Source organism: Pimephales promelas, chromosome 22, assembly GCF_988280905.1.
Source record: "Pimephales promelas chromosome 22, fPimPro1.hap1.1, whole genome shotgun sequence".
Taxonomy (NCBI): domain Eukaryota; kingdom Metazoa; phylum Chordata; class Actinopteri; order Cypriniformes; family Leuciscidae; genus Pimephales; species Pimephales promelas.
The window spans coordinates 3,113,944-3,139,385 of record NC_142790.1 but is presented as its reverse complement, the minus strand read 5'-3'; the positions used below and the strand labels follow the sequence as shown (position 1 = coordinate 3,139,385).

Below are 25,442 nucleotides of genomic sequence, written 5' to 3'. Positions count from 1 at the left end.
TTAATGGATTAAAACTTTACAAACAACTTTAAAAATGTGTTAGTGCATACTATGGTTTATTTTAGGTCATTTTATCTAATCTTTTTCTAAAGTGTTTATAATGCAAATGTACAGTTTCCATACTTGTAACCGTGATAAACACTTAAATATATGTAAATTTAAACTAAGCTTTGGTACCGAAATTGGTACCGAGAACCGTGAATTTTTACTGGTATTGGTACCGAATACTGAAATTTTGGTACCGTGACAACACTAGTAGCCTCCATCATAAAGGAAAATATATGAGCTCATCCTCTCTTTCAATCAAGACCATGAACACATGCCAGGCTTGTAATGGATCTATTTATATTACAGGTGCCAAGCTAACTTAGCAAACTATTCTGCCTTGCTAAGATGAAACAGTAACGACACCAACACTGAAACTAAATGGCTTATTGATTGGGTTTTGAAGATAATGAGATGTTATTTTGATTCATATTTCTATACTAAACATTAGAAGTACCTGATTGTTCGTCGCATACACTTCCACACACACGTCCTGCACACTTTGTTTGGGCTTCTTCGGTTTTGACTCAAACTCGTCTCCCTGAAGGATGGTGAGAGAGGACCCATTAGAAGCACTGCACGTCTTTCTTTACAACCCATATTTAATCATTCATGTAGGTTCATCAATTATTTTTTAGAAAACTACACCAGTTAATTTGCCTAGACTTGCTAAATCTTTGCCCTCAATGGACTGTGTAAGATCTCCCATGAAAAATACAGCAACTTACACTCTAAATTTGTACATTTTATAAGTAGGAAAATGTGAGTGGTGTTTGCCAGTGTTGATTCTGTTTTTGGGCTGTACTAGAATAGTTTTTCATGTTTGACTGTTCAAAAACATTATTTTTCACATATTAGACATTATTGCAGCACATTTCTTTCCAGTCTATCAGTAACACTAGGGTGTGTTTCCCATACAGTGACATAACTCGCAGCTTCACTATCATAGTACGATGTATCATTGAAGAAATCAACTAGATAGTCACGACTGTTTCCTGAAACTGTATTGTCGCAAAGTGGTCGTTCAACCACATTGGTTTATGATGTCATACATGTGGTGGAGAAATAACTACTTTTAATGAATCTGTTTGAGATTGAATTAACGCTAGACGTTTTGCTATAAATGACAGACATGGGATCTGAGGAATATTTCTAATTTTTCTTAGTTATTTTGCTTTATTTCCAGATTCAATCATCGACTCGTTTTTACACACTAGAGCACGTTCACACACACACTCTTCAAAAACACTGCTTTAAAGGGATAGTTCACTTTGATATTGATATGTTTGATATCAACATTTTGACATGTTTTAGCTTACCTCAAGGGCATCCAGGTGTCTTTGTTTCCACAGCATTTTCAATTTTGACATTTTTAGTTCAAACCGTTGTTGTCTGTCAGTCATATAATGGAGGTCTATGGTCACCACCTCAAAGAGCATGCACAGAGAAGTCAAAATTAAACATGATTTAATGACTCGTGAATGCAAGTACACATTGATGGCCTAAGACACGAAACGAGCGGTTTGTGTGAGAAAACGAACAGTATTTATATAGTTTTTTCCTCTTGTTAACAGCGATGTTGCATTGATCTGAATCAGATGTCCAACTGAACCCACTGAACCGTGTCCAACATTACGCCGGAAGTGATCTCTCACGGTTCTACGTCACGCATCGTTTACATGGAGATTTCGGAAGTTTTACCTTTTACTAAACATATTTAAATATATCGAAATCGTTGCGAATTTCTGTATATCTAAATGTTTAGTGAAAGGTAAAACTTCCGAAATCTCCGTGTAAATGATGCGTGACGTAGACGCGTGAGAGATCACTTCCGGCGTAATGTTGGACACGGTTCAGTGGGTTCAGTTTCGTGTCTTAGGCCATCAGTGTGTACTTTGTCTGTGCATGCTCTTTGAGGTGGACCCCCTAAACCTCCATTATATGACTGACAGACAAGAACGGTTTGACCTAAAAATGTCAAAATTGAAAATACTGTGGAAACAAAGACACCTGCATCTTGGATGCCCTTGAGGTAAGCTAAAACACACCAAAAATTAATTCAAAGTGAACTATCCCTTTAAATCTCTTGACAAACTAAAAGACGTAAATTACATTTGTATGTATTCTAAATAAAAGACACAGGTTGTACTGAATGTCAGCTTGCTTATTTTACTCAAGATAAGGATTTATTGAGTCCACATGTCATGCAAAGAAGAAACTGCTTCTAACCGCAGGCCGAGAGCTGTCGTTCCAAACACACAACTATGCGATGCTGTTCGCAAATGTTCGTTGGAAAGATGGCTTCGGAAAACACAGTCGTTGAATTGATGATAATGACAGAACTTGCGACCATAGTTGGCTAACGATGCTTTTGGGAAACACACCCCATAGTTCCTGTCTCTATAAAGCCCCTCGTTCTAAAAAGAACACTGTGTTCTGATTGGTCGGCTGGAGCAGTGTGTTCTGATTGGTCAAGCTCTTTGAGTGTGTTTGGCCCCGAACCATAACCTCTAGTTTCAACACACTACTAGCTAACTCAACCAGACCACGCCCCATTATCCTGCGTATGCAAAACTCTACAGAACAATGGAGGTGTTTCAGGGAGTTCAGACACAGTGACACTGCTTTGGAGAATAACTCCAGCTGGAGGGACTTTGTAACTTTGCAGAGCTGTTTCATGCTCAAACAGCAACAGTGACAATGTAAAACTCTTTTAGTCAAACTGCTTAGGAATCGAACAGGTATCATTATGATAGAGCACAAACAAACTGCTGTTTAGTTGCATTGATACTTACCCCTCTATTGCTGGGGATCTCAGGCAAGGTTTGGGGCTGTGTCTGTACTAAAGGCATGGGTGGGAGAATCCTATCGGTTTTTTCCTTACTCTTAACAAATGGTAAAGACATCCGCCCAGGGTCCGGAGGCCTGGAGAACTGGTTAGAACGAGCTGGTGGTGTGAAAGACGATGACAGACAAGTCGGTGACATGGGCTTGATGGCTGCTTTCAGCTTCTGTTCTTTCACAAGGATCTCAGTCGCGTTCATACGGTGGGTGTATGATTTGTTTTTGAAGATTGGTACAAGCCTTGGTCTTGGAAGAGTAGACTGTGACTGGATGTGAGTAAAGTGAACAATTGTGGAAGAGGAAGACGACAGAGTTGCCAAGTTGGAGGAAGTCCAGTCTGTTGGGGCCAGAGATCTGGGTCTCTCTTTCTTTTCAGTGTGTTTTCCAGTTGAGTCACACTGACTATTGAGGATTTTTGCGGTGTCCCGTGGGCATCTGCTGGGAAGCTGGTTCAGTACCGCCCTGCTGCTGTTTTCTGTCGTCACGTTTACAGGTAGGGCCTCAGAGGACTAAAAATGTAAGGAAAGAAAAGTCTGTGAATGGGAAAATACTTCCAGAGAAATGTGCACATGAAAAGCAGGTTATACACCATATTGAATTTAATTCATATGAAAACGAGGTCATGACGGATAGAGTATAAAGGTCCTAGATCATGTCATGTTAACAACTATTAAAGTCCCCCTTTGGTCAATAATTGTGTCCCTTAAAACTCATCTTTGATCACCAAAATTACATATTTACAATTTTTTTTCCTGTGATTTTTTTATGTATGCCTTAAAATAGCTTGAATGTAATTCTATCCCCTTGCTTTATTTAGTATTCTTGGAAATATAAATATGCTAATTAGCCCTGCCTCCACACACTCACACCAGCTCAGAGATTCACTCAGTTAGCTTGCTGAGGTAAACAACATCTTTACAACATCAGACACATAACGGTAACTAATATTATTAGGCTTTTGTTTGACCTTATCTAACAGGTAATAGTGTGTTGCTAATGTTGAACAACTCAGAACGTAAGTGGAGAAATTATATAGTTCATCATAACATCTTAATATATATCATACACCCGCTATATTTTTTAATATCAACAGAAAAATATACCAGGATAACCTGGCTTCAATTGAGACTTCACTGTTTCAGAAAAGACTAACGCCCACAGGCATACATGCGTGATTGGTTACAAGGTAGTTTGTGATGTCAAAAACACCAGAGATTTTAAACCGTCTTTTTTTCATTGCAGTTTTAAGGAGAAAATACTCAGCAATGGTGTTGACATGAATTTGCACATGGTTTGTCTCGAAGCACATTAAAAACACCACATATAAACAGCATTAAAAGCTTGATTTTCACCACAGGGAGACTTTAAAACTGTTTCATGGAGTTTTTTGTCTACAGAAAAACATTTCGTCAGCTGGACAATCTCTATATTGTTAAACAACGGTGCGATCTATTGAACACACTGTATCCTATTCCTCACAGCCTCGTTTTCATTCCTGTCAAACATGATATATGGCACTCCACTGACTAAGGCCTATGGTTGACTCTATGCTGTTAGAAACCACAAATGTCTAAAAAATAAACTTTTAAAGGATCATTTACCCTTAAAGATAAATTATTCTTTTATGAATTAAGTTTGAGTATGATCATCAGCACACCAGAATGATAATTCCTTGAAAAACACCAATATGTAAAACTCAAATTCAGAAGCTCTTTTTGATTATCAAGAGACATTGGGTCTCATTCACTAAACGTGAAAAAAAAATCATTAGAAGTTCCTCCGTGCATATGAATATGAAATTAGTGAATGAGACCCATTGTTTATTATTAGTGAACACTGCAGCCGTGGTATTTTGTATTAACTTATAAATAGATATTTAACAATAAAACAATACATTTATTTTACTGATATAATCTCTATATCATCTCTTAACTCTATAAACTCTAAAAGTGTCTGTGTAAATGCCATTTTTAATGATCTGATTGACATTAAATGCTTCATCAAATTTTTTTTATTAAATTATTTTTATTTATTTTGCCTAAAAGAAAGAAATCCACAACAACTATTCCATTAATATTCCAAAAATATTTCATTTTTGATAACAATGATAAAATATGGTATTGTTCCAACATGGATTGCAACACTTGAATGACCCAAATCCATCATCATGTTACATCATGGCAGACTAACTCTACCTCCAGATATCTGAGACACGGAAAAACACTTTCACGATTACGAAATCTGTAAGGTTCTGTAAGGTCCTTATAATGATCCTGGAGCTAATATGCTTTTTTGCATCCAACATGAATTCAACAGTCAGTTAATCATTGCTGCCTAATGTTGCCATTATCAATCATTACAGTCCACGAGATTAATGAAAGCTTCCTCTGCGCCAGATTTCCATCTGTACCAACACAGGGAACGGCACACATAGCATTTCAAATCACGTTTTACAGCATTTGTCAAAGTTTAATAACATCAACCCTCAGCTCTGGCCAGTATAAATTAAACCTTAACCCATCTGGCTGACTGTTAGACTCTCCTCCATGCGCCAACAACAACTAAATGGAAGAAATGATCTAATGTAGTATCAGATATTGTTCTTACTGGAAACTCTTATTTGTATTCTTTTAATTAAATGACAAGCATCAATTATCCTACAAAATGAGAGGTTGTTTTAGTAGGCAGACCTCACCACAACCAATTTGTCCATATAAACACTTCTCGTATGTGTGTGAGGTAATTCGCTCCACTTTCACTGTGAGTTTAGTAGGTCTCACGGATCTCAGTCTCTGGTCTCACGGATCGGTTCGATTACGGTTATTTCATTGATTCAGTTCAATTTGATATCATGATGCATTACGATGCACCGCATCCTTAATTTTCAATTTTACTTCAAAAGAGATGTGTGTGTGCGCATGTGTGTGTATTCGCCTGTTCGAGAAGTGACAGAAACAGTGATATTACAATTTAAGTTTCAAGAGAGTAAATCCTGTTTATGCCATGAAGAAAATTAAATTCAGTCCAATCAATTTTGTTTTAAAGAAAAGCAGCGCTCATTCATCAGTGTATAATGTTCCCATTAGAGATGCGCGCATCAACCGTCGCCGAGTCCGCTGTTGAAGGTGACGATCATCCATTTATAATCACGCGTAACAACACATAATAATTGTAGTTTGACCATTGGGTGCAGATATTTAAATCATTATTGGGACGGGTGGTACTTTAAGACTGGGGTTTTAAGCAAGGAAAACCACAATTTACCTCAAGGACATATAGAACGACACTCGTCTCATTCGTGGAGGTGGAAAAACAAGTTCTTTGTGACATGCAAGATTAATTGTATTAAAATTTAAATGCAAAAGAAAAAGACATGAGGGTCGGCTGTTTTGTCAATTTTAAGTTTAAATTTAAAATGTTTGCGATTTTAATATAAATACATGGTTAAATGTTTGACCACTTGCTTGAGCAACTTAAAGGAGTAGTTCACTTTTAAAAAAAACGTTTGCTGATAATTTACTCACCCCCATGTCATCCAAGATGTCCATGTCTTTCTTTCTTCAGTCGAAAAGAAATTAAGGTTTTTGATGAAAACATTCCAGGATTTTTCTCCATATAATGGACTTCAATGGGAACCAAACGGTTCAAGGTTCAAAAGACAGTTTCAGTGCAAACTGTTCAAAGGGCTTTAAACGATTCATGATGATGAATAAGGATCTTATCAAGAAAAACGATCGCTCATTTAAAAAAAAATCTTTTCCCGAGTCAATTTGTTTATTTTGTTCGTTGAATGAACCAAATGACACGAAAAAAGATTCGTTCATTTTGATAAACGAGTTCGAACAGGAGAGTCATGAACGTGCAGAACAGAGCAAGGCGAGCATTTGAGCTTATAAAACTTAAACTTTTTCTTTTCTTTTCTTTTCGCTTGATAAGACCCTTATTCATCGTCTAGAATCGTTTAAAGCCCTTTGAACAGTTTGCACTGAAACTCTCATTTGGACCTTGAACCGTTTGGTTCCCACTGAAGTCCATTATATGGAGAAAAATGCTGGAAAAACCTTAATTTCTTTTCGACTGAAGAAAGAAAGACATGGACATCTTGGATGACATGGGGGTGAGTAAATTATCAGCAAAAGTTTTTTTTAAAAGTGAACTTTAATATATATATATATAGAAGTAATGCATGGAATTATATATACTTATGTTGTTTAAATTGTGTTTAAACGTGCATTCGTCCATTCAAGTTTGTAAAAGTGTACAAAGAGAATCGCAATGCTGACAAAACTTTTATCTTAAGAAAAGTTGCTGCATAACTTCTGAATTTGAAATAAAAATAGTGAGTATGTGTTTGTGGTACAGCCGCGGATCAGTTACGCACTGCTCACGGTGAAACGGCTAACGTGGTTTATCAAGTTAGTGCCATTACCTCCTGCATACTATTAGTGCGTGACACATGAGCGCACAGAACACGTGTCTTCTCCAGGTCGTGCTGACCAGGTTGTTCATAAAAGCCAAGATGAAGGCTTTTAAAGTAGTTGGAGCATTTTTAATTAGTCACACTCGTGTTTGCCTCCCTCTGCCATACCACGACAAAACACATACACGACATATGACGTCAGAAAAGCGTCAGTACATTTTAATTAGTTATGGTCTATTACTGAACCGATACCGAATTATCCTCGTCTGCATCACGATGCATCGTAGAAACGATTAATTTCAACACCCCACACTAGAGTTTAAGCAAGCTATTATATTTTGAGAAAATGTTCAAGGAGTCTTTATTTCTGAGAGTTTATGAAATTAAATTCACATCATTTTTTAATAATACCAGAAAACCAAAATAGAAAATGTTCTCTACATCTACAATAATCAATGCAATTAAATTTTAGCTATAGCTTCACAAAAGTAAATCAATGAACTGGGGTGCCAAATGCAAAATATGCATCATCCTCCAGGCCACGTCTTTGACAACATTTTTGTTGTTTGTAACTGGAGTGGATGATTCTGGTCTTGTTGAACGCTGCAATCATTTATAAGCATTGCATGTGCAGTGAAGTGTTTTGAGATGCTGTCTCGTTTGATCTCTTATATTGGCGGTTGATGTATAACGTGTCCAAGGACTTTCAGTCAACATCAACATTTCAGATTAAAATTGATATGGGTGTAAAAGGAAACATGCTGATCATCGGTCTGTAACTGGCCAATATTTATTTTAATTTATTCACCATATTTAATCAACTTTTTACAAGATTCTACTTGCGGCGTGACACATTCATTAAAATCAGACCATAAAAGCTGCATGCATAAGATTAAGGAAAATGTGTATAAAATAAATGTGGAAAATTCCTGTTTAAAATCATTTGACTTTTAAATTAATTTTTAAATGAACTCCAAAAGTGTGGAAAGTCAGGTTTTAATGATCTGATGACATTAAAGGATTTATCATATTATATATATATATATATATATATATATATCAAGTTCTGCACTCTGCTGCTTAGTATTACATCTGGCATTGTCTAATTTGTTATGGCGATGCTCATGTGTAACACAGATGAAAATGGACGTGTTCCTTTATGGATGTTCCTCAGATGCATGTGTTATCCAGATTTAATATTTGTCTGATGACATTAAAGGTTTTATCAGTAACACTTTACAATAAGGTTCATTAGGTAACATTAGTTAACTACATTAGTTAACATGTACAATATGTGAACAATACTTCTTCAGCATTTATTAATCTTAGTTAATATTAATTCCAACATTTACTAATACGTTATTAAAATCAAAGCTTGTATTAGTTAACATTAGTTAATGGACTGTGAACTAACATGAACGCACAATGAACAGCTGTATTTGTATTAACTAACATTAACAAAGATTAATAAACACTGTAACTAATGCATTGCTCATCGTTAGTTCATGTTAGTTAATGCATTTACTAATGTTAACTAATTAACCTTATTGTAAAGTGTTACCGTTTTATCATATTATATATGATATATATATATATATATATATATATATATATATATATATATATAATTGTATGTTGCCTAAAGTAATCAATTGGAACATTTTAAATATAAATCCTTTTATTATATTTACCATATTTCATCACTTTTTAACTGATTTTTATAATTAACATCAGGCCATAAAAGCTGCATGCATATTAATTAAGATAATTTGCAAAATGCTACATATTTTATTTGTTCGTTTTTGATGGAGAATGGCATGCCACACCACAAGACATGTCTACAAACCCTGTTTAACATGGGATTTGCATAATCCACTTATTTTGCAACACGAACATAAAATCTGGATAACACATGCATCTGAGGAACATCCATAAAGGATGGATCACGTCCAGTTGTATCTGTGTTACACATGAGCATAGCCATAACAAATTAGACAATGTCAGATGAAATACTAAGCAGCAGAGTGCCCAACTTGATGTCAAACCCAATTGATTGTTGTATTATATTTTGCAGCAGGACTAAGCAGAAGTCCCTGAGTAATGGCATGTTTGTGTTTATGGACACGTGTGTGTATGTAATACCTGCGTGACTGGTCTCTTCAGTTCATTGCTGTAGTAGCAAGGCTTGCAGGTGATCCAAGCTGAGAAACCACACACACTGTCCAGTACAGCCTGCAGATCTGATGTGAAGCTTCCCAGCACCCCCTGCAGGTCCACTCTGGGAAAGCACTGGACTGGCTGAGTGCGTATACAGCACAACGGATATCTGAGCAGGACGTCAAGGATACATATGATATCTCTGACTGCCGAGAGAAAGATAGAGAAAAAAAAAAAATCACAGCTTTCCAAAAGAACAAAGCCATTATAATTAGATTGTACTACTATGCAAACATGGCACTTTTAAAAATGCATTGTGTGTTTTTAGCCCTGCAATGTGTGATGCTTTACAGACCTGAATCCATATGTGCATAGAACTACCACAAGTGTGAAAATGAGGCTTATGTAATATTAATATTGAGAAACGAGTTCAGGAATGAGATGAAACACAAATTAAGGCTGCTACTCTTACAATTTCTTCAGTTTAGAGTATTTATACTGTGTACAGAATGCAAATTTTCTTTGTGTACACAACCATTTTAATGTTTATATACTATATATATATATATATATATATATATAAATACTTTCATTAAGACAGTAGATAGTAAAGACAGTAAATTAAGGTAAAAAGACAGTAAATTAAGGCATATAGTAATGACAGTTGTTGTTACAAAACTAATGTGATAAACGCTGTTTTGTTCATTTCTTTTCAAGAATCCTGAAAATAAAAGTATCACGATTTTCACAAAACTATGAAGCAGCAGCACAGCTGTTTTCAACATTGATAATAATCATAAATGTTTGTTGAGCAGCAAATCAGCATATTAGAGTGATTTCTGAAGGACCATGTGACACAGAAAACTGTTATTTTAAATGTAATATTTAAATTTCACAATACTACTGTTTTAATCGCCTCCATTTTTGTTTAAATAAATGCAGCCCCGGTGAGGTATAAGAGAGAAAACACTTGACTTTCAATTTATGAAGCAACCCGTTGGAATCATTTCTATTTTAAGCGTCCCTTTCTTGATTCATCATTTGATTTTGGCATTAGTTTTGACACAATATAGGATTAAATATGCAAAACAACCATGCAACCATTAGATAACTGTATGCCACTCACAAAATTAAACATGCAATGTGATGAGGTCACGTGACAACAATGTATCACACCAATGTTTGAAATGCTGCATAATGCAAACTGTTTCACATGTTGGCAGTGTTCAGTGTTCAGTGCTAGTCCTGCAGTCTGAACAAATCTGCTAAATTCTCCAGAGTTCAACCCAATTCACAATGACTCCCTGCCAGGCTCATGACCACTAGGTGTCATTATCATGCTGCACGAATGTCAGTCTAGACCTCTATACTACTTTTCACATTCAATTTGTAATCCAGCCAATTTACACCGGTGAAAACATTTTTTGAATGATATCTAAAGGATCGTGTGACACTGAAGACTGGAATAATGATGCTGAAAATTCAGGAATAAATCACATTTTACAATATATTCAATTAGAAAACAATTCGTTTTTCACAATATTACTGTTTTCACTGTTTCAAATGCACACAGCCTTGGTGAGCAGAAAACACCTTTTGACCTATAGAGTGTGTGTCTGAAAACCAATTTCTGTTTCTAGCAACAATGCAATCAATTCATTTGTGATACTGTAAACAGAGCACAAGCATAAAATGACTAAATTGTTTTTTTTGGGGGGGGAGTAAACTACAATAAACTACAATAACAACTGCCTTTACTAAAGGATACGTGAACGGTTTGTCACTTATTAGTTTGAAGTACACACTGCAGTAGATGACCTCCTCTTCACTCACTGAGGGCAGCTGATATCCATACTAAACCAAGAGACACCGTTAAAGAGAAAAATAAGTGAACAGCAACAGTTACAACAGATAGTTACAGATATTAATACAGTTTAGTGACATTAAGTAATAGACAAACAATAAAATCTGCACTTAAAACTCTGTGTTCGAGTGTATTTGGAAGCAAGCGAGCACTTTCAAACTAAATATTTGGATGTGATTTGGTTTTATAAAGATGGTGCATATACACAATTTACTGTAAATGAGCATTCGTGCAAGTCTGCACATACATGCAATTACTGTTTGATAAAGCCAAGCCTTACCAGTCTGTTTGTGATCAAAGGTTACATTGTGACCTCTAAACCAAACAGAAGTGGATCAGTGTGCTCAACTGACACACACACACAGGGCTGGACTGGGACAAAAAATCAGCCCTGGATACTTCATCCAGACCGGCCCACTATGCACACACACACACACACACAAACACACACACATCTATACGTGCATTAATCTGCATGTAAAATTACTGATTAGATTTTATTTACTATCAGAACCAAGAAAAAAATATTAAAATAATAAACAAATAAAATGGAAATGATTTTATAAGGCTTTATTGTAAATAACTGGTCTTAATTTATGTGCCGCTTATTATTCTAATAGAATATTCTTAGGCTATATACTATATAAACTATATTTCATGAGGTGCAACATCACTGCCAGGACCTTGTAGGTCCTGGCAGTGATGTTTCACCTCATGAAATATAGTTTATATAGTATACCTATATTTCATTTATACTATATCATTTATATAGTGTATATAGTATATATATATATATATATATATATATATATATATATATATATATATATAAATCATTGTTAAAGCTATTAGTCAAGAGCAGTGAGTTATTTATCTTTGTCTTTTGTTCACATTTAGCCTATGACACATAAGGCTTCTGCCAGGCACTTTCAGGGATACAAATTGAAAAAAAATATATGTGCATATTTATATGCAAAATACTCCTTTCTATAGCTATTTGAAAGGTATGCAAGTATGCAAAATACTCCTTTCTATAGCTATTTTTCAAGTCAACTATGTGCTATTGTCATTAAATGGCTTTCCTGAGGTAACTGTAACGTTCTGTGACATAATTGTTCTCCTGCTGTTTTATCAATCTCTTTCCGTTGTTGAAAAGCACTGATTGATATTATTTATGAGGCATATACCGTTTGATAAGTTGTAGGCTATTGTATCTTATCTTTAAATAAAAAGTAACAGATGATCGGTTTACTTGAACTGAGGCGCTAAAGCGACCTGTCACGTTATTTTCTAGCGGCAAAACGGTATTGTCGGAATTTCGTAATAAAATGGACAGAACCAGAGAGCTGAGAATTTTAAATGTCATTTATATCGATCAGTGAGTGGAGGCCTATTACAGCTGGAATATCGTAACATGAAACAAAACAATGCAGAAGGCTACGTGTAGCCTATCATTCTAAATGTCTCACCTCAGCAGTCAGGCGCGCCCTGCTGACATCTTCACTAAAGTCCAGCAAATAATTCATTTATTTTAACACATTTGGTGGCATCTGCCTCACGTTATTGTCGTTGTCTTGTCGTTTTTTCTCTCTCGACTTCTCGGTCCCCCTTTACGTTTAGAGATGTTACTCTTTTGACATGAATTTCGTTGCACATCATCACATCGCATCACTGCAGTTGTTGTAAAGCGGCCGCTTTTCAAGTCTAGATTTGAACTTGATTCCGATTGGCCATCAGACCTGTTAGTCTCGCAGCTCGCGTCAGCTTCATGCGGCTTTATGAGAGAGACACATGCCCGGAATTGGACAATATAACAATATACTTACGATAGAATAGGCTATATTTACAATTAATAATGATTTAAAAACAAAATACATAACGCGCCGGGCCGCCGGCCCAACCAGACCGCGGCCCACCGGGAATGTCCCGGTAGTCCCGATGGCCAGTACATGCGTTTTCATGTTTTATGGGACATTTCCATAGACGTAATGTTTTTTTATACTGTACATACTGTATATCCTCTCCCCTTACACTAAACCTACCTATCACAGGAAACTTTCTGCATTTTCAAAAAACATTGCGACGCTTAGTGTGATATATATGCCGTTTTCCTCATGCGCACCAAAAAATGTCCCCACAAGAACAAGAATTTTAGATATTGTCATCTTTGTGGGGATATTTTGCAGGGTTTTGTTGACCCATAATGTATGGTTTATGTATGTGCTAACACACATTAACAGAGTAGCATGCCAATATACACATTAACGCAGTGGCATGCTAATGCAACACTTCTACAGTCTTAGCAGTCTAGCAACAGGATGACAGTTCATTTACAAACTGTGCCAGCCACTGAGGCATTTAATTTTATATTTAGCAATATTATTACAACATTATTATCGTGTCATCCCTGTAAAGCTGCTTTGAAACAATCTGTGTTGTAAAAAGCGCTATATAAATAGCGGTGACTTGACTGAGACAGCATTCACTGTGAAGCCACATTGTTGTATTGAGGTTCTGTACAGTAAATGAAACGCTATAATGATCAGTAAATCATTTGCTCTAATTTAATAGTCTGGCATATTGACAGAAATGTTTATTAATATGCACTGTCCCTGTAATAAATAAAAAATACAATAATAATACAGTAACACTATTTTATTTAGGGTTGCACCGATATTAGGGACGCACGATATATCGGCCAACACATCGGCATCGGCCGATATATGTTCATTTTTAATGTTATCGTTATCGGCCTGGTAAGAAAATGTGTCCGATATATTAAAGCCGATAAATAATGTATTATTCCCTCCAGCTGAGACACTTGTTGAGCACTGTTTATGTTTTTGAATTTCTTGAAATATGATTGAAATCTCTTCAAGAAATGAAAATCTGGTTCGGGACAACATGTGCAACGCAAATCTGTCGTATCGGCTGGGAACATTATTATAATTGTGCGCTTGGGACATGGATTTAATTGTGAGACTTTTGTTTTTGTAATCAGGCTCTCAAAAATTTGGATTTAAGTTTATCGGTCGATATATCGGTTATCGGCTTTCAAATATAAAGAATTATCTGTTATCGGTCTCGGCCAAAATTTTCATATCGGTGCATCCCTGACCGATATGAAAATTTTGGCCAATACCGATATGAAAACCGATATGATACCGATATAAAAATGAACATATATCGGCCGATATCGATATGCTGGCCGATATCTCGTGCATCCCTAATTTTATTTTTGCATTATGATGCATTTGATGGTTAACCATTACAATTACATTGCATATAAATATTAAACTTTGGATCAAAGTCTCAACAACACAATGTTTACCAGGTTGTTCCAGTGGTTTTGAAACTCCGCGTAAGATTGAAATGGGCTTTCCTGCGGAATCCTGCGACTGATGCTAATGATTTGGCCTTTCTTCAGACTGCTCTCACACACACACACACACAGAGAGAGAGCGAGAGCGAGAGAGAGAGAGAACAATGCAGGAGAAGTATTGATTTATAAATCGAACACTGCCAACAAAGGAGAGATTAGGATTTTTCCCTGCATGATAGCCCGAGGAGCAACAGTACAGCTCTAGAAAGTAACTGTTGTAAAAGTATAACATAGTATAAAGCAGTCTAACAGAACATGCACACACACACACACACACACACACACACACACCTCGGCAGAACGTGACACCAGTTATTTGGCCTGACTGTACGCAGCACAGCATTATCAGTATGGAGGAAGCTTTTCACCACAGGAGCAGGAATGTCAAAATCATTTATCTGGTGGAAAACAGAATGAAAAAAATGAATTAATATCTCATTATTGCAACCCAAAGCTTTGGCTATTCTATATCTTGCTATGAATCTCATATCATGTATGTCACATTTTTTGTTTTCTCTATTCTGTCAACTGATGTTTCATTGCCACTGTCGCTATTGGCTTGACACTTAATGTATTTATCAATATTATTAATCTGCCTGTACTGACACCATTATATGAGGAATGAACTGAGTTGGATGATGACATCACTGTTTTCTCCACAGAGGATGTATCCATAGATTTATTCAATTAATAACTTTTTTTAAATGAACCATCACTGGACTATGACTCTATTCTCTTCTAGATCTGCTATACAGCTGAATATAATATATAAATAAAGACGACTTAACTTTGAATTATTACTTCAAGAATATGTTATTAAAACTGCTAACTCATTTCGTAATCATTGACTTTATGCAAATATATGCTCTGTGTATCATAGTTGTCTATGCAGATATGTATTATCATAGATTTTAAAATGTATTTATTTGTTATGAATATACTTGTTACATATATAGTGCATTATTGAAGTGATTATCTTCATAAAAGCTTTAAATATATGAATTATACTATGGCCTGGTTTCACAGATGGATTTAGATAAAGCCGGGATAAAACATTAGTTCATTTAGGAGATTTAAGTAGTTTTTATAAACATGCCTTAGAAAAACACATCACTGATGTCCATCTTGAGACAAAACATCATCAAACAAAAAAAGTCATCAAACATGTCTTTTAGCCCAAGACAAGCTTAAGCCTTGTCTGTGAAACCGTGGGTAGATATGTTATTTATATTTTATTTACTGTATGTGCAAATGATCATATAAATTACATTTTAAATAGGGCTGTGCAAAAATTAATTGCATCCAAAATAAAAGTCTGTGTTTACATAATATATTTGTGTGTGCTGTATATAATTATTTTGTATATATAAATACACACACATGCATGTATATATTTAAGAAAATTTGTTATTCATATATAGAATATTTATATTTATATAATATAGATTATGTATTTATTTATATATACAGAATTTAAGCACAAATAATTCTTAAATATATACATGCATGCATAGGTATTTATATATACAAAATAATTATATACAGCACACACAAATATATTATGTAAACACAGACTTTTATTTTGGATGCGATTAAGCGCAATTAATTTTTGCACAGCCCTAATTTTAAATTAACTTTGGTGTATTCATAACATTTGTGTATAAATCATGAATTATGAAAAATGACTCCTTAAAATGAATGTTATGCCTACAGAATGTATGTGTGCATTTATATATATATATATATATATATATATATAAATGACAGATAGATACATGTAGATAGATAGATAGATAGATAGATAGATAGATAGATAGATAGATAGATAGATAGATAGATAGATAGATAGATAGATAGATAGATAGATAGATTATATGTTCATAGATTAATACTATATACTGTATATATAGTAATCCAAATCAACAGTAACATACAATGAAGAGAAAATCTTTTCCTTCTCCTGTCTACTCGGCACAATCAGGATGACGAAAGCTAGATAAGCGACAAAGGCATAGGGCACGAACTGAGGCAAAGGTATAACGTGGGACAATGGCAGTAAGTTGGTTCATAGGTTATAAGAGGCCAGACTGGGGAAGTGACTCTCACCACAGCTGGGGCCAGTCTGAGCGTGCTGGCTTCCACACTGACACACAGCTGAGTCTCAGAGATACTCAGCTCAAGCACTGCGAATGAAAAAACAAGAGTGCAGACGTGAGCATGAGTCAGCAACAGAGGGAAAACACTGGTCTGTGTCATCATCAGTTAGTGAGTGAACTGTAAAAGGCATCTAGGATTAGGGTAGGGTGTAACATGATAAAAGCTAGCTTAAAACATGACTCAGACAGTGCTAATGATTCTGGGAAAAAGTGAAAGGAGTAGCATAAATTATTGAAAAGTAGGCCAACAGTGACTATGTTTACATACTACACCCACAAAATGTGATTCTGAGATGTAGGCAATATTGCGATTAAACTTTACCTCATGTGAACACAATGATACTTGGATCAAATTGATGCAATTAAGCTTATAATCATACACTGTAAAAATTAATGCGCTTTATCTAATTAAAAAAAATGGGGCAACAAATTACAAGCAATGTTATTAATTCAATTTAACTAATTAGAATTGAGTAATAATTATTCAAATTAATTCCTTAAAAGTTAACCATTTAAAATTAGTAAAACTTACAAAAAACAAAAACAAAAAAAAAACATACATTTAAGTCACCATTATGGTGATCAGTGTTTGTTTTAATTTTCTCCTTAAGTGATTCTGCTTGTTAACATCAGGTGTCTTCAATGTTGGCAATATAAAATAAAGAGTTCTTAATTAATCTTTGACGTCTGTCTGTTAGTGAGATATTTTTGTTTAATTTTTTGGTGTAAACTTTACTCATTTTAAAGGAATAATTTGATTGATTATTACTCAATTCTAATTTGTTCAGTTTAATTAATAATATTGCTTGTAATTTCCTGCCACAATTTTATTGATTACACATAGCGTATTAATTTTTACAGTGAAGTAACCATAATCAAAGTGATAATAATCAGGCATGTAAACACTCATCTATTCCACTCTGACTAAAGTGCGCATGTGATTGTAACGTTCACGTATGGTTGTCATTAGGGCTGTCACTTTTGTGAAAAAATCCTGTTCGATTTTTAAGACGCAAGTTAATACGTCCCCAGAGAACTGGGTACGTATTATAGTGATTTCTTTTCTGGCATTGCTTGTGGTTCTTGTGTTTTTCTTCTTACAGGTAAGATGGCTTCTGTAACCATTCCAGCAGCTGATTGGTGGTTCAACGGCTGATTGGATCTTGGAACTCCTCCTACTCGTCAGTGGCTGGGCTCTTTAAAAAGCCTAGTTTTAGATCTGTTCTCTCTCTGCTCTGGGCTTTGCACTCGGTTCCTGCTGTTGGTGTGGTTGGTATCCCTTTTTGGGGAACTTTGTGACTTGTAGATTACTTTATTGTTGTCTATTTGAGATTAGGGTTGGAACATTTGATAATGCTTTTGATAATGTTGTAATCTGATTTGTTAGCTAGTAACTCTAGCTTTGTGTTCCACTTTTGGAACTTGAACAGCAGGACTGAGTTTGTTGTTTGTGAATTATTATTATTATTATTATTGTTTGTGTTAACTTATTTTTCTTGTTCTTTGTTTATAGGGAGTTGGGGGAGTAGATTTAGAGCTACCCCGGGGTATACATCACCCGTAGGCATACTTCTCTCTCTATAAACCATCTGTTGTTCCACCATCTGTAATTTTGGTTAGGGCGCCTTGATCGTGTGCCAGATAGGTGATGGGTATAATTAGCATAGGTTAGTGGTGGGGTATTTTTGTTTATTTCTTTTCTTTGGTTTGTTCAGCTCTCCCCTTTCTCCCTTAAAGTTGTTTATCATTTACATTATTACCGTGACAAAAATAAAAACACAGTTTGTACGGTATTTGGAATTTGTCTCCTTTTCTTGCACCACGACTCCATTCCTCTTTTGCTGGCATTTGTGGGTCTGAGCAGAGGGTTATCAGGTTCCCCTCCCGTTTTGGGGGCTGGAACGTAACATAAGTGTTCATTGAATCAATTGTAAAATCGATTTTCCGTGTCTAAAGACGTTTACATTTTCAACACCAAATATAGGCAAATCCACGGACACCTAACAGGCATTAGGACGAACGTAAAGAGGGCGTAAAGAGGTCATCAATATTTCTGATGATTTATTGGCAGGAAGTTTCGTGTACAATGACAAACAGGAGTGCAACATTCAGGGATTGAAATGAACACCATCTGACTCGCCAAATGTGGGTAAAAATTAACTTTGGCGGGAAACGCTGTCAAATCACGAGCCAATCTGGCGTGTTTCTATGTCTACTCACTTTCTTTGCTGTGGAAGTTCGTGTAAGCCAAATATTGCGGGGATTTAGCGCAAATACGCAACTCATGATATATTAAATACAGCGTATTGCGCAGAATCTACACATTTCTGGCTTACTTGAACACATACACACACACACACACGTCACTAAGCAACACATAACGGCACGGTTGTTCACTTGAATTGAAGTAATAGCGAATATTAAAAAGCATTTGGTTAACAAAAAACAACATCCTATTGATCTGTCCACCTAAAACAAAATTTTTGGTAAAAAAAACAAAGGAAAGAAAAAAAAAGGCTGTTAAAATCGATTCCCCATTTTCGTTTCGATACTTGTGTTGGTTGGTCCGATCGATTGTGCAATCAATTTTCGAACGTAACGTGACAGCCCTAGTTGTCATGCACAGATTCGTGAACATAAAGCAGAAACTAAGACATCACATTTTTGGGGTGTTCATGTTGACAACGATGCACGACATGAATATAATGCAGTATATTGATCAAAAGCATCTAAACGAAGACTTTTAAAGTAGTTCACTTAAAAAAAAAAAAAAACTTTCGCTTTCCCATGTCATCCAAGATGTCCATGTCATTCTTTCTTCAGTCGAAAAGAAATTAAGGTTTTTGATGAAAACATTCCAGGATTTTTCTCCATATAATGGACTTCAATAGGAACCAAACGGTTCAAGGTCCAAAAGACACTTTCAGTGCAAACTGTTCAAAGGGCTTTAAACGATTCCAGACGATAAATAAGGGTCTTATCAAGCGAAACGATCGCTCATTTAATAAATAAATAACAAAGTTTAAGTTTTATAAGCACAAATGCTCGCCTTGCTCTGTTCTGTGATGCACATTCGTGACTCTCCTGTTCGAACTCGTTCATCAAAATGAACGAATCTTTTTCTGAGTCATTTATGAACAAATTGACTCAGAAAAAGATTCGTTCATTTTGATGAACAAGTTCGAACAGGAGAGTCACCAACGTGCTTTGCACTGAAACTGTCTTTTGGACCTTGAACCGTTTGGTTCCCATTGAAGTCCATTATATGGAGAAAAATCCTGGAATGTTTTCATCAAAAACCTTAATTTCTCTTCGACTGAAGAAAGAAAGACATGGACATCTTGGATGACATGGGGGTGAGTAAATTATCAGCAAAACTTTTTTTTAAAGTGAACTACTCCTTTAAGCGGGATGTCCATACGTGTTTTGCATTTGAGTAAGTCGATTAAAACAGTGGCCAGTAACACGCCTACAGTGTGTGTGTTAATCATTTTTGCTGTGCATTGGGGTATGTGAATAATGGCAGTAAAAATAACCAAAATTCTTAGAGAATAATCAGAATAATACAAATTGTATGTAAACGGGAGTGAAGAATATAATTAAGTGTTGTTCATTATCTTAGTCACTGCCTGCCAGCAATCAAGAGAAATCACAGTCTAACAATGTGAACAAAAATGGCAGTGTCTCGTGCCAAAGTACACAGACGCTTCCCACCTACCAACTGCATTTAGTTTTCCAGAGTCACTGAGGAAATTCTTTCCTGAAAAAGAAGGAAAAAGACAGAAATAATCTTATATGATGAAACAAACTGCATTGAGATTTCTGTGTAATTCATTAAAAGCCTTGTGATGGGGGAGTGTTGCAATCTGTTAACATCATTAAGAAGAATTTTTGATGACGTGCGTTTTAAAACCCTCACATTTTCATAAAAAAGAGATTTAAAAGTAAATTTTCTCTGCTCAGCTTTAATAGAGAAAGACTTCTGAGAGCCATAAATACAGCTTTAACTGTGCTCAAGGACAGTACCACACACATTTTCAAGGCACGGCCTCCAACAACAAGGCCATCAAACGGTCTGGTTATCTTATCATGTGCTGATTTTTAACTTTTACATCAAATATTTAATACTAACTAAATCTTGGCTGGGAAACGAACCTGGTAATTGCCTTAAACCTGAACACAGCAGACAAAAGGAATATTGAGAACTAAAAAACACTAGTAAATACTAAAAACGCATGAAAACTGTCCTTATTTAGAGGTACCTTTAATTAGTAACTTTAATAATGCCGGCACAGTGATAATTCATGACAACACTCCTGAACAAAAATTCAATGATCTTAGCTCCTTTCTATTAGTTAAACAGCTCTGAACTGACTATTGCTGACCTTGAGCCAAGGCAATAAAAATATTAGCTCAGTAAAGGAAACGAAGGGATTACATGAACTGCTCATGCCTACACTAGAAAGAGAGCTCAGTTAAGATTACACAGCAGCTAAATCAGCCACAAAGTGAACTTCACCCTGTACTAGGGAAAGACTGTCTTGACAAAAGGCATTATTTTGTCAATGATCAGTTATGTCATTTTCTATTGCCTGTTTTATATGAATCAGCTTGTAATTGTGTGAACTACAGGCATTTAAATATACTGTCCATGGGATACTAAAGTCCCCCTGTGGTGAAAATCAAGCTTTTAATGTTGTTTAAATGTCTATATGTTGTTTTTAATATGTTGTAAGACAAATCATGTGCAAATTCATAAGTCTACAGCATTGCTCTGTATTAAAACTGCATTGACAGTCTCAAAAACACGGGTTGAAATCGCTGGTGTTTCTGACGTCACAAACGACCTTGGAACCAATCAGATCAACGTGTGATCGTCAACCAGTGGATCTCTGAGCTGAGTGAGTGAGTGGAGGCGGGGCTCATTTGCATATTCATAGGACCATGTATACTAAATGAGGCAAGGGTGTCGAGTTACATTTAAGATATTTTAAGGCATGAAGATTTTTTTTATGAAAAAAAAATTTTGGTGATCAAAGATGAGTTTAAATTGATACAATTAATGACTACAAGGGAACTTTAATACTCACCTGCTATTAGGTATTGGCCAGCTTTGTTCCATTTAGGGGCCAGTTTAACAGTCACTGAATAAGACAAACAGGTCTGCAGAATGGCAGGAAACACCCTTTGAGGAAGGTTGAGCTACAGGAAAAAAGAGAGACTATTAGAAGCACAAAGGCAAAAAAATGGACCAAATCTGATGTATTTTTACTGTTCTATATGTAACTGTTATACTGTAACCACATGCAATCTGGTCTTTTTCATTCTAGCATATGCGAGATGTTGTTCTTTTGAACTTTCTATTCATTAAATAGATAAATAGTTTCCACAAAAATATGAAGCAACACAACTGTTTTCAACATTGATAATAATCAGAAATGTTTCTTGAGCAGCGAATCATCATTAGAGTGATTTCTGAAGGATCATGTGACACTGAAGACTGGAGTAAGCTTTGATCACAGGAATACAGTTTACTATATATTCACATGGAAAACAGTATTTTAAATTGTAATATTTCACATTATTACCGTTGCACTATTTTATATCAAATAAATGCATCCTTGGTGAGCAGTTTTTCTTTGAAAAACATTTAAAATATAAATGGTAGTATATTCTGATGCAGTGGAGACCCTGTTAGGGACGGACAAATAGTGTCAGCCTGGGATAAAGGTCAGACTGAACACATGAAACATGAACTTTACAGTTTTGTCTGAACAAACAAGACACAGACAGACATATTCTCAGAAAGATCTCTTTAAACTAACCTGTAGACCATGTTTCTGTGCAAAGGCCTGGATGATGCCTCTCTTGTGAAATGTAATCTAAGACAAAGTGCAAGGAACAATCAGAATGGACAGTTAACAAAAATACCATTTTCATATATGATATGCATCAGGACCAATGCTAGAAATCATGGACTTAAAAGAAGCACAAAAACTTGGATTGGATTGGATTGCTTGGATTGCTACAAAAGTTGGATTGCTACAATGCATATCATCTTTCCCCTTGTGGCTACACAAGTACACATATGCCATGCAAGTTACATAAGCACAACATAGTCAATTATTCACCAGTGTACCCATTGAAGTCTGACAACAACACATTCACAAGTTTTGCAAAATGTGCATCAGATTCAAATCAAAGCACTACTGAAGGGGTATCACGGCGTTTAACACAGTGTGAAGTGCTGATTTAATTGGGCTCAGTTCAGGACAGGAAAGAAGATGACAGAGTGTGTGGAATGTGCCTCAAATATTTGGCTTCGCACGAGACATGCCTTAGCACGAGCTGAGCTGACACGCACACACACACACACACACAGATGAGAAGTCACGCACATGCAACACCACAAACTTCACTGACAGGTGCAAATGCACGCAAGGTGATGCACGTATCACGAACACTGAGGAAAAAAGAAGAGCAATAACACGTACTGACAGGAAAAGCATTATATAAATCATAAATGTTTTGCCTGACATGGAATTATTCATACAATATGTTATGGCATTTATTCAAATCATCATTAAATATAATTACGTTACATTTTATTGAAAACTAAGTTGCATTTTGTGAGCAAGAGCATTGGTTAAATCATCTATGCAAGTAGGAATATCATTGAGAGACACGTCGAATTATGGTTATGCTAGGTGCACTAAACATTAAATATTACTTCAGCCTTATTTCTGCATGCATGCATCATGTGGAATGTCTGATATAGATTAAATAAAGCAATATATATATATATATATGAAGAGTTCAGATGCAAAAGTCTTTAAGTGCCATTTGAAATTTTCTTCTAGAATGATCATTTTTATCAAGCTCGTATATTTAAGTTCAGTAATTTCACTTAAATGACAAAGTGAAATTACTGAACTTAAATATACGAGCTTGATAAAAATGATCATTCTAGAAGAAAATTTCAATATTTATATATATATATATATATATATATATATATATATATATATATATATACTGTATATATAAGCAACCCAAATACACTAATGAGATTTTATTAGGGCAATTACTTTCCTTTTGATCCTAATAGGGTTACACTGCAAATGATCAGATTTCTGTTTATCATCAGCAATTACAGAACATGCAACTTGTAACAACTTTCAATTTAAAAACATTTGTAACAAATGTCACATAAATCCAATATAATAAATATCACATCACTTTGAAAAACTCCAGATTTTATTTGCGTAAAAATTAGTAATTCATTGTTTTCACACACACCATGATGGCAAGACAAGACTTTTCTCCATTGCCCGCATGTCTACTGATGTATTAAGACTGTGATATAAAAAAATAAAAGAAAGAATATACACCTTATTAATTATGTATATGTACAGGCGAGAAGGTCAACCTGGAGTATAAATACAATACATTTAAATCAAACTAAATAAATAGCTAAATCACTGCTTAAAAGTTAACACTTTGGATCTATACTCTCACAAACAAATGTTTGAAAACGAAGTTGTATTTGATTGGCAAAATTATCAAGATACTATACAAATATGCAATGCATGTATGTTATTATCTCACTCTCCTGTATGATGTACTCTATTTCCTCTACTACAAAATGCAATTGAAACAGAAATGTAATTTAAATGAATAGTTAAATCTATCCATTGCTTATCCTCTCTAAAGACTAAGGTCACTGGAGTCTATTCAGCATTTCGGGCTGAAGGCAGGTTTTTTTTTTTTTTTTTTTAGTTTAAAGCTGATTGTAAATTATAATTGAGATCACACACACACACACACACACACACACACACACACACACACACACACACACACACACACACACACACACTATATCATACTTACAGTCATTATAGCAGTGATGCCCCCACAATGGCCTAACACAGGTGAGGCAACAACATCTGAATGCAAGAGAACAAGCTCCCTGAAAGACAAGGGAAAAAGAAAACTTTTTTCAGTTTAGTTGAAGCGTAATATCTGTGATTGAGGCAGTTCTGGTGAATTTGACACCTCCAAGGTCAAAATAATAAAATATAAAGCACTTCCATCATCCTAAACAAACGAGGGGTCTGTTTGCCTGGTTTTTAAAAGACAGAATGTCTTTAAAATCCAATACAGTTTGAAACTCTAGTCTAGTGTGTTGATTTACATAAAGATGGCATGAAATGTAAGCTGTGATGATCTTTTCTTTTCTATTGTGTATATCCAAGTAAAACTGTTTCATGAACAAGAACAAATGTAGGGCGCAACTTTATTTTGTCTGTGGGCTTATGGTTTTCTGTAGAGAAGTCCCTCCCCTTCCGGTCGATCACCATGGGTCCTTATTTCGGAAAAATATTGTATGGTCAATGGCGAGAGACAACAAATATTTTGATCTAAATGTTAAATGATAAAACTAAATGTTATTCTTCTGTTTTATGACAAACTGCGAAGTTTTTGACTTTCGGAATTATCTTTTAAATTGACAAACATCATGTGTGTAATTCAGGGGCACAGTTCAGACGGAATAAAAAGATAAGTTGTCTC

General features: G+C 35.3%; 1 protein-coding gene across 2 annotated transcripts in view; it reads right to left on the bottom strand.

Moving 5' to 3' along the window:
- The window catches only part of c22h18orf63 (chromosome 22 C18orf63 homolog), a 151,246-nt gene that overhangs the window by 124,820 nt on the left and 984 nt on the right, over positions 1-25,442 (bottom strand). For both annotated transcript variants that reach the window (XR_016149144.1, XM_039690412.2), the window contains exons 3-13: positions 24,762-24,840; positions 22,694-22,750; positions 21,959-22,070; positions 20,587-20,628; positions 16,819-16,895; positions 15,004-15,110; positions 14,662-14,758; positions 11,235-11,320; positions 9,452-9,635; positions 2,841-3,398; positions 503-586 (exon numbers count right to left, since the gene is read on the bottom strand). Coding sequence is in view for 1 of the 2 variants with exons in the window: in XM_039690412.2 (XP_039546346.2) it covers positions 503-586; positions 2,841-3,398; positions 9,452-9,635; positions 11,235-11,320; positions 14,662-14,758; positions 15,004-15,110; positions 16,819-16,895; positions 20,587-20,628; positions 21,959-22,070; positions 22,694-22,750; positions 24,762-24,840 (1,483 nt within the window). In the remaining variant the exon portion in view is untranslated. The remainder of the gene's footprint in view (positions 1-502; positions 587-2,840; positions 3,399-9,451; positions 9,636-11,234; positions 11,321-14,661; positions 14,759-15,003; positions 15,111-16,818; positions 16,896-20,586; positions 20,629-21,958; positions 22,071-22,693; positions 22,751-24,761; positions 24,841-25,442) is intronic.